Source organism: Mus pahari, chromosome 1 (genome assembly GCF_900095145.1).
Source record: "Mus pahari chromosome 1, PAHARI_EIJ_v1.1, whole genome shotgun sequence".
NCBI classification, from domain to species: Eukaryota; Metazoa; Chordata; class Mammalia; order Rodentia; family Muridae; genus Mus; species Mus pahari.
Genome location: NC_034590.1, coordinates 110,847,350 through 110,858,128, shown reverse-complemented (window position 1 = coordinate 110,858,128; position 10,779 = coordinate 110,847,350). Strand labels below are relative to the sequence as shown.

Here is a 10,779-nt window from a genome sequence, read left to right as displayed (position 1 = left end):
CCTCGAACTCAGAAATCCGCCTGCCTCTGCCTCCCAAGTGCTGGGATTAAAGGCGTGTACCATCACGCCTGGCTAGTTTTCCAATTCTTGAGAGGTATTTGCCATAACACTGAAGGAAATGGGCCCAAGTAGATGACCTAGAGGACCAAACTAGAGTCAGATGCAGGACTTACTGCCTTCGCAAAGTAGCTCCATTTCCCATTAAACTTGCAGGCCTGGCCCTAATGCTCCGTTGTCATGGATTCGAGCCTGTGTCCAGGTCCTAGACCCCAAGTCACAGTGGCGAAGCAAGATCCTCCTGGGATTGAACTTCTATGGCATGGATTATGCAGCCTCCAAGGATGCCCGTGAGCCTGTCATTGGAGCCAGGTGAGCCCAGGGCTCTCTTGGTCACATTCCAGGTGTGGCCAGTCAGAGATATGGGTTTCAGTCCCTGGGAAAAGGGGGGAAAAGTTGGGGCTGAGAAGGTTGGGTAGCTCCTTTTGGGCTTTGCGAACTGTGAAGTCTGAGATACGGGTTGGGTAGAAAGCTCCAGTCCTCTCTTGGACACACCCCTGGCCCTTGAGGGTTAGCACCTCACCCATAGTGTTGGTGCCTTAGCCAAGGTCTGCATCCATGGTGCAGTTGTCCTGTACTGGGGAGAGGGCTGGACGTGGCTGGCTGGATTTGACATGCTTACGTATTTCCTCTGGGCAGCACCCGTGTCTAGTGGACTTGGCCAGGACTGGCTCTTCTTTTCTGGTCCTATCATTTCCTCCACTGAGGGTCTCCTCCAGTGTCTTGGCTCTGGTTTTAATAGTGTGAGCCCAAGCACCTCTGTGTTTTAAAGCATTGCTTCTACTTCCTCTCTGTGCTTTTCCTTGTACAAATCTCCTGACTGCCACCCGCTCTCATGCAGCTCTCCGTGGGCTGTGCGCTCACTTTTTACCACGTTTGGGGGGCACTCGGAAGTTTCCTCGGCAATCATCCTCTGCTCCCTCAGCTGTGTGGTGTGTGCCGGCGATTTTCTTTTGACCTTAGTTGTTTTCTGTGGCTGCCTCGAGGAGGCTGCTTTCTTTCCCATTCCCTCTCTGCTGTTCTTGTCGTCTCATATTCACAAGTTTTCTAGTTGGTGATTGACCTCTCTCTGGATTCAGTTGTGGTGCTGCTCAAAGTCTGCCTCTGCAGCCTGACATCTGGGTCAGTTCTCTGGCCTCCACATGAGTGAGTGGGGGCTGTTGTTGAGCCCCCTCTGAGGGTGTTAGATGTAGTGAAGTTCACTATTTTGTTTTTGTTTTTCGAGATAGGGTTTCTCTGTATAGCCCTGGCTGTCCTGGAACTCACTCTGTAGACCAGGCTGGCCTTGAACTCAGAAATCTACCTGCCTCTGCCTCCCAAGAGCTGGGATTAAAGGCGCCACCACGCCTGGGTCACTATTTTTTTAAGATGTATTTATTTATGTATGAGGATATTGTAACTGTCTTCAGACACACCAGAAGAGGGCATCAGATACCATTACAGATGGTTGTGAGTCACCATGTGGTTGCTGGGAATTGAACTCAGGACCTCTGGAAGAGCAGTCAGTGCTCTTAACTGCTGAGTCAACTCTCCAGCCCATGAAGTTCACTATTAAGTGCTAGATATTTTAACATTCTGACAAATCTGGGGTCTTTATTCTGGGTTAGTTGCTTAGAAGCCTAACTAGGCGTGATGGTAGATACCTTTAATTACAGTACTTGGAAGGCTGAGACAGGTGGATTTCTGTGAGTTTCAAGACAGCCTGGTCTGTATATCAAGTTCCAGGCCAGCCAGGGATACCTACTGAGACCGTGTTGCATTTAAGCTACCCATTTTCCTATGGCTTTCCATGGAGAATGGTATCCAGGAACAGAGATTTGGGTGTTATTCTCCACTGAGTGTGGCCGTTTCTTTCTGACTCCTAGGCAGGCGCATTCTATGGAAGACGCCATGTATGCAAGTGAGCCGAGGCCAGGCTGCCCACCTTGTACTAAATGCTGATGTTCTGTTCTATCTATGCTTCAAGATTCTCTCCACCTTGGCCCCAAGACAAAGCCAGAACTGACTTATTTGGCCCTTCACTAAGCTTGTATTTGAGTGGGAAGGTTGGGACTCGTCTCTGTGGCCCTGGTTGTTTGTAGTCTGTGAAGGTACACTCATCAGAGCTGAGATCACCTCTCATTCAGTTCTCCCATTGCTCCTTCCATGGTGGGGCACTAGGGTAGACCATGCTTCAAAGCCATGGATGTGAATTCTGTCTTCCCTACACACTGCACTCTTCAGGATCCACACAGCTTGCTCCAATGTCTGGGGTTCATCACAGATTTGAATTAATAGCTGTTCTAGCCCACAGTGCTGCTTCCTTGCTTTGTCATGAGCCTTGGTCTAACAACAGACAAGGGAGGGCAGGTTTACTGACTGAGAAGGACCCAACATGAGGCAGACAGGGTGGGAAGCTATTAAGGCTTTGAGATCTGGCCACCTACTGTTTTCCAGGAGGCTGTTGAGAATCCTTGTCAGTCTCTCACAGCTGTCATGTGCCTGAAGATATGTGCGGCAGGAACTAGACATGGGGGTGCCACACAGGTGAAGGCTACTTCTGCTCCACTCAGGAGCACACATACCCACACAGGCTGTTTGTTCTTAGTCTCCTGGCCTTTCAGAAGTTTCCCAGCTAGGGAAGGAAGACTGTACCTCTCACTCCTCATCTCGCTAATGGTTCCTATGGGGCGAGATGAGGGCATGCATGCTCCAATCTGGACGTGGGCCCACCCAAGGGAAACAATTAGATGGAGAAAGTCGCTTCCCTGGGGCGAGGCCTGGCAAGCTCGTCGCTTTTGCCATCCTGTCCATGCTCACCTTGTCAGGGCTACAGTATAGATGCCTACTCAGCAGGGACACTTCCTTCCCCAGGACTGGAACAGATAAGCAGCCAGGCTTCCGTGTGTATCCTCATGGCTGTAGAGCCAGCCAGCATTAACCCTGCTTCAAGGGTACGCATCAGGGAGCATGCGCTCCTCACCTTGGTCCTGGCCTAGGACTGACCTGCAAGGAGAGACCTGGGAGGACACAGCAAGAATGTCCACAGGCACTGCTGCCTGCCGGCAGTCTGATGCTTGGTAACTGCTGGAGCCTTTTCTTGGCAGATCTCTGGCTCGGGAATGCTGAAGTTTCCCAGAGTGAGCACGGCTCCTGCTACTCAGTTGTTGCTAAGCGTTCAGATCCACAGAGAGCTTTTCTCGACCCTACCTCAACTCCAGTGACATCTGACCTCTCCCTGCAGACAAGCTTCCTGTGCTCTTCCCTTACTTCACCATTAGACCTTTTCCCGTACACCCCCATGGGCAAGCCTCAGCTGTGTGGTGTCCACTCTTGACTTAGAATTCAGCTTTCTAAGAGCACAAGGTAAGATAGGCCTCCAGCTCGGGGGTGTCCTGTAGAGCCTCCTCCTCCAGTGCCTGAACCTGGGGTTAATCATCCTGATTTCTGATTTACTTCTGCTTTCAGCTCAGAGCCTTTCCTCACTCTCTGCCTACACCTTCTGCTGTTGGCACCAAGTTTGTTTCTCACTGATACCCCTGTCAGCTGTAGTTGGACCTATGCCTTGGGTAAAGCAAATTGCTGCTCCCAGCCTACCCTGCACACTGTGTATGCTGCTGGGTGACATTGTTCATAGGGTCCCTTCTCAGGCCATATCTTTCCGAAGTGAAGAGCTCTCATCCCTTCATCCTGTTTGTCTCCTCCCATGGGATGTGCAGGACAGGATCAATCCAGTGCTGTGGTTCTTCTTTGTCCCTGCAGCCAAAATTCACAGGGACTACCTGTTTTCTCCCTTACCTCACCCTTATTACTTTTGTTTTCTTTTGTTTGGAGACAGTCATACTCTGTAGCCCAGGGTGGCCTGGAATTTATTGCCCTGGAACTTACTCTGTAGCCCAGGGTGGCCTCCGTCTCAGATAATCCTCTTATCTCAGTGAGCTAGCTCCAGCTTCCAGATCTTATGCCTTCTATTTATTTCTAAGAATCATCTGACAGCCAGTGATGTGGCTGAAAGATTACCTTCCCCTCAAGGTCCCCAAGGTGTTACTTTGGGCACCTTGGCTTTAAGTGGCTTTCACTGACCAAGTATAGACTTCGGGCATGAGCTTCTCTGCCAGAACAGGTCTAATAGCTCAGGCTCATCAGCAGTTTTTGTTTCCATGGAATGGAATGGGACAGCACTCCACGGGGGCCCCATACCAGAGGCATGAGAGACCCCCAGAGGAGGCCGTGCATCTGCTGAGAAGCCAGTAGAGATCCACCCTGAGCTGTGAGAGACCTTTAAACCTATGAAGCCTTGGTTGTCTGACCTAAGGTTTTGTTGTTCCCAGGGGAAGTTTGGAAGTGGGTCTGCCATCAGCCATCGCCTCCAGTAGATCTGAGCATTGGGAAGAGGGGGGTCTTGCTAGTGCCCTACCCCTGGCAGGCCTGGGTTTGGATTCAGAGCTCTGTACAGAGCTAGGAGACTCCAAAGAAGAGCCTCTTATATATAATTTGAGCCCAAAACTGGCACTGGGTAGGGGTAACCAGGTATATGTGTACAAGGTGTCTTCATACCTATATCCCGGTGAGTGTGCTCAGCCCATAGGCCTGCACATGCCCTGTTTTCAATGATGGGTCTCATGAGGAAGCACCAGTTCTAGCTGCAGTGCTTTCTCATATGCCAGGGCCACCTTTGATTAGCTTTGGCCATAGGTAGACACAGGTAGCAAGCAGCATAGCAGGTCAGGCAAGTCTGTCATCTGTACCTGCTGGCCTTACTCAGTGTTAATCCCCACACTCTGAAAGCTATACCCCACTGAACATCTCAGCTTTGGTCCTAAGGATGCCAAACCTCACCTTGCCTTGTGACAGCAACCATTTGACATTGCAAACATCATTCATTCTTCCTTCCTTCTAGGGCTCAACCCTGCCTGCTGCTCACTCACCGAGTTCCCTTAGACCTGCATATGGGATCAAAAGGCCTCCTTAGACAGGGCCTCTCATAGACAGTGCCTCTCACAGACAGGGCCTCTCACAGGCAGGGCCTCTCACAGACAGGGCCTCCATAGACAGGGCCTCTCACAGACAGGGCCTCCATAGACAGGACCTCTCATAGAAAGGTTTCAATGACTTTTTTCCCCCAAAGCAGAATTTCTTCCGGGTTGATGGCACAGAGCCATGGGTCACAGTTTCTTCCATGTTGTAGTCCAACCCCTCTGGTGGGGTTAAATCCAGTTAAGAGAGGTAGCTATGAGAGAAGCAGACCTGCCCACTTCTGGTCAGGCCAACTGAAATCCCTGATGCCCCCAGGCCAGGCACAGCATGTAGGGGAAGGTGTTAGGGGACATACTGACTAGGGTTTAACTGCTCCTCAAGAACATAGCTTGGCAGGATGCAGCCCCTTCATATCAGGTACCACATGTACCTCTGTTGATGGCGCCACGGGGCAAATAATGACCTGGTGTAAGATGCAGGTGAGCTTCTTAAGCTCCTTGGGATTCAGTGCTCCCCCTTTAAAGATTTACTTATTTTTATGTGCATTGATGTTTTACCTGCATGTATGCATGTGCGAGGGTACCAGATCTTCTGAAACTACAGTTACAGACAATTGTGAACTGCCATGTGGGTGCTGGTAATTGGACTCAGGTCCTCTGGAAGAGCAGCCAGAGCTCTTAACCACTGAGCCATCTCTCCAGACTTTGAGTTGCCATGTTTATGAAAATCTAAGCATTGTCTCAGGATGATCTGCCACCCCATCGTAGCCTCTAGAACAGAGTCCTAGTCCTTTCCAAGACAGACATGGTTCAGCCACTTAACCATCTGCTCAGCTGTATATGGAGCCAAGGCCCTGTGAAAGGAGCTATTGGCCGGCTCACTGGAGCCAGTGACCGTGGTCTGTTTGCCTCTACCAGCCGTGCAGACCATCTGTACCTTTCCTATGGTAGGATCTGCAGAGTAGTGCCCCTTCTTGGTATGGCCACGGCTTCTAGTGAAACTCTGAGATGGCCTGCTCATTGCCTGTCTTGAGAGTTATGGCATCTCACAGTAGCAAAAACAGGTTCAGGATGCCTGTCCTGCGCCCTCGCTTGGCTGACTCAGCATAATTAAGCTGATTAAGCATGATAGCTAAGTAACTGCACATGCGTGGGCTCTCATACACTTTCTGGACAGCTACTTCCTCCCTTCTGCCCCATGAAAGCTGAACTCACTTGGGCTGTCTTCTGACTCCACCCTACTGCCAGGCCATAGACTCGTCCCAGTGATGAGCGACAGTTTCCTTGGTGATGTGAAGAATCAAGGCCAGCTGGCCAGCAAGTGTGTGGGATCCTTCCGGCACGGGCTGTTGATGCTCCCAGCATGGTGATGGCATAGTAATCTTGTGATACATTTGGAAGCTATCATGGTCCAAGCAGTCTGTCAAATGAAGAATCAGCCTTGGTGCTAATGAGCATTTCTACCCTGTTCCTCTTTACCCTGCAATGCCAAGGCAAGTTCCATCATCAGTATATCTGATAACTGTGTCCTGTGGTGAGAAGCTTCTAACCATGGCAAGGATAGAAGCCAGATGAAGACGAGGCCAGCGGCATGGCCCTCACTCCTACCCATCCTGTGTATGCCCAAGAGAGATCCTGGGCCACGTTCTCTGAGTCCCTCCTTACTTGCCCCAGCTTACTCTGTGTGTGTCCAGAACATTCTGATCAAGCCTGCTTATACAGCCCTGCATTTTGTTTTATTTAACTTTCATTAATTTATTTTGGGGGTGCGAAAGCACACACAGGCCACAGCACTGTTGTGGAGGTCAGGGACCAACATGCAGAAGTTGGTTCTCTCGTTTCACTGTCTGGGTTCTGGGGATCAAACTCAGGACATCAGGATTATAGCAAGCTCCTTTACCCACTGAGCCATCTCACCAGCCCTGTTTTGTTTCTTAAATTAGTTGTTAATTTGTTTTTATTTTTGACTGTATGTATTGGGGGACAGTATATGAACACAAGTGTCAGAGATACCAGATCCTCCTGGAAGTGGAGTTAGAGCAGGTAGGTGTGACTCACCTGGTGTAGATGCTGGGAACTGAATCTGGGTACTTTGCAAGAGCAGTACCCTCTGCATCCTTATCTGCTGAGCCGCAGTTCCAGCCCTGGTTTTTGCTTTGTTTTGTTTTGTGTTTGGTTGGGGTTTTTTTTGTTTTGTTTTTGTTTTTTTGTTGTTTTTTTTTTTTTTGAAACATGGTTTCTCTGTATAGCCTTGGCTGTCTGGGAACTCACTGTAGATCAGGGTGGTCTTGAACTCAAAGGTTCACCTGCTTCTACCTCATGAGTACTGGGATTAAAGGCATGTGCCACTTCTGCTGGCTTCCAGGCTCTATGTTTTTCAAGTAAATTTAAAAATTTTTTAATGTATATATTGTATATTGTTCATTTACCCTTCTTGTTCTCACCCTCCTTTTCCTCACCCCTTCTGCCTGTTTTTAGTCTCTCTGTCCCCTAGACGGTTTGATTTCCACTTTCATGTCATTCATACACACACACACACACACACACACACACACATATATATATAAGTTTAGGAATCACAAATAAGAGAAAACATATAATACTTGTCTGAGATTGACGTAATTCACTAGTATGATTATCCGATTGTATCCATTTTTGGGCAAATGATATGACTCATTCTTGTGTTTGACTGCCCTGGTGTCTAGGAGGCCTCTTGAGCGATTCCAAGAAAAAGGCTTTCTCTCACCTGCCAGCTCTGCATGGTCAGCCTACGACACTGGCCTCACTCAAGGCCTTTCCTCAGCTCAGATGTCATGTGAGAGATAACCTAGGGAGATGAAGATGATGGGGCTCCCTCTTGACTGAGTTTGCAGGATTGGATCTTGGGCAGGTCAGCGTAGTGGAAATGCCAGACCTTCTACCTTGTGGGGGTGACTCCAACCTAGCCTTAAAAGATTTACTTAGCCGGGCGGTGGTGGCACACGCCTTTAATCCTAGCACTTGGGAGGCAGAGAAAGGCGAATTTCTGAGTTCGAGGCCAGCCTGGTCTACAAAATGAGTTCCAAGACAGCCAGGGCTACACAGAGAAACCCTGTCTCAAAAACAACAACAAAAAAAGATTTACTTATTTATATATTTTTTAAATTATTTTATCTGTGTGGGTGTTTTGCTGCATGTGAGTCTAGATACCACATGCACACCGGGTGCCCACAGAGGCCAGAAGAGAGCACTAGATCTCCTAGAACTGGAGTTACAGACAGTTGTATGTTGCCGTGTGTGAATACTGAGAATTAAACCCAGGTCCTTGTTTGTAACTGCTAAGCCATCTTCCCAGCCCCCTACTTATTTATCCTTATGTGTATAAGTGTTCTGTCTGCATGTCTCGTGCCCACAGAGGTAAGAAAAGAGATCCAAAGCTCCTGGAACTAGAACTATGGACAATTGCGAGCTCCTAGGAGCCAGTCTTGGGTCCTCTGCAGGAGCAGTAAATGCTCTTAACCGCTGAGCTGTCTCTCTAACCTGTTCCAACATCACTTCTGTTGGTACTTACCTGGAAGTGTGTCTGGCTGCAGTCAGTTCTTCATGGAACTCTGGGTTTAGTGGGATGTCAGAGATAAAGGACCAGGGCCACGATGTCAGCTATGTGGGGTTGTCACCTTGTTCTCTAGGCTCCATCATGGAGGCTGAGGGTCCTACTGACTGCAGATTTGGTCTGAGAGTAGAAGTTCTTTTCCAGTCTCTCAGCAGTTGTGTCCTCTGACCCTGCCTGTAAATCACGGTGGACTCATTAGGCTCTGGGCCAAGAAGGCCCGAGAACCTTCTCTTTTTTTGGTTTTTCGAGACAGGGTTGCTCTTTATAGCCCTGGCTGTCCTAGAACTCACTCTGTAGACCAGGCTGGCCTCAAACTCAGAAATTTGCCTGCCTCTGCCTCCCAAGTGCTGGGATTAAAGGCGTGTGCCACACTGGAAATATGTAGAACACCCTCTATCGCTGGTGTAATAAGCTCCTCTGGAAAGTATCTAGGTGGGTTCACACATGCTCTGTCAGTATTCTTGACTCCTTCATCCGAGGCCTTGTGTCATAGACATTACTCTCCCTGCATTTCAGAGTGTGTAAGTAGTGAATTCACAATTATATAACCCTTTCTTTTTTTTGGTTTCTTTCGAGACTGGGTTTCTCTGTGTAACCAGGCTGGCCTCGAACTCAGAAATCTGCCTGCCTCTGCCTCCCGAGTGCTGGGATTAAAGGCGTGCGCAACCACGCCTGGCCCAGTTAAGGCTTTTCTTAGTTTAGGGAAATGCCTAGTCCTTAATCCTTCCTTGCAGTGGGTGTTGTGTCTCTGAGCTGGCCCAAACCCCCTAGACTCAGAAGATCTTCCTGACTACAGACATTCCAACCTCTTCTGTCTGTCCTATGGACTTCCTGTCCCTTCCTGTGGTTCGAGTGAAGCCCATGACCAGTGCTCCATGCCGTCCTCTGAGCTCATTTACCTTCTATCTCCCCGTCCTCTCATAAGGCCCCGTACCCCATCACTGAATGTTATGCCTCATCTCAGAAAGGTGTGGTGAACCTTGCTGTTGTGCATGGCAACCTGGCCCTCAGGTGGAGCTCGCCCTTCACATGATGTTCCACAGGAGTCACATAAGCCAGAGAGGGCTCCAAAGCCAGGCCTTGATTTCTGCTATGCTCAGGAGTTGAAGTGTCCTGCACCCAACTCAGGCATCTCTGCCCATCCTACAGACATCTTCAGACTGACTTCTATAACAAAGTGTCATGAGGAGGCCTAGAGCACAGGCATGCACATGGAAGCCCTTGGCTGCTGCAGCTACACCTGGTTCCCAAGGCAACCCCACTTGGCTTCCCCTGACTCTCAATTCTTTGTCTTCAGAGCCTGCTTAGAGGAGCAGTTCCTAGGGTTCATGTTAAAGGGAAGCATAGGGTCCTCCTATTCTGGTCATACTTGCTCTCATAGGGTTAAGCGCGCGTATACACACACACACACACACACACACACACACACAAGCTGAAAAGGATGACCCAGTTCTTTAGAGTATATTGACTGAGAGGCAGCAGGTCTTGTAGGTATGGCCACAAAAGCCAACATGAATAATGATGTATATGGCCACAGGCCCAAAGGCCCTAGCCCTATGGCCTCTGCCTCATGCCCTGCACATCTCAGGTTCTTTCAAAGAGTATCTCAGCTGACATTGTGTGGAAAGCCAGAAACCATTAGTACCTTCAATGGGATTTGAATCTGATGGTCCAGTAGAATTTGATGATCCTCTTCAGGGAATAATGTTTCCTGGGTAGTCCTGAATGCTCACCTGGCTGGATATGTTTCAGATAGGACCATAAGGACAAGCTAAGCAAATGTGTCCATAAAGCCATGTGTAGTAACACAGGCCTGTGATCTTAGCACTCAGAGGAGGACTGTGAGCCTGAGTCTAGCCTGGGTTACATAATGAGACCATCTCCAAAAATAAGCACCCACAAAACCATAGTGCACTGCGTAGGAAAGACTGCAGCACTCGGGGTAGATAATGTCATGTGCATGGAGGTGCCTCAGTGTCTTGCAGCAGCTCTTAAGACTGGGGGCCACTGCCACACCTTTCCAGTTCTCCTGCCTCCATTTGCTGTGGCCATGTGTCTGCATGTGGCCACTCCTCAGTGTGGGGTTATTGCTTAGGAGAAGGGACAACGGTGCTCTCCTAAGCATGGGAAGGTGGAACTGTGACCACAAGCTTGCAAAGAGAGTTCAGTTTGGGC

At 49.3% G+C, this 10,779-nt stretch overlaps 1 protein-coding gene across 2 annotated transcripts in view; it reads left to right on the top strand.

The window, feature by feature from the left end:
- The window catches only part of Chid1 (chitinase domain containing 1), a 40,556-nt gene that overhangs the window by 25,172 nt on the left and 4,605 nt on the right, over positions 1 to 10,779 (top strand). For both annotated transcript variants that reach the window (XM_029535068.1, XM_021190604.2), the window contains one exon: positions 214 to 369. In XM_029535068.1, the coding sequence (XP_029390928.1) occupies positions 214 to 369 (156 nt within the window). The remainder of the gene's footprint in view (positions 1 to 213; positions 370 to 10,779) is intronic.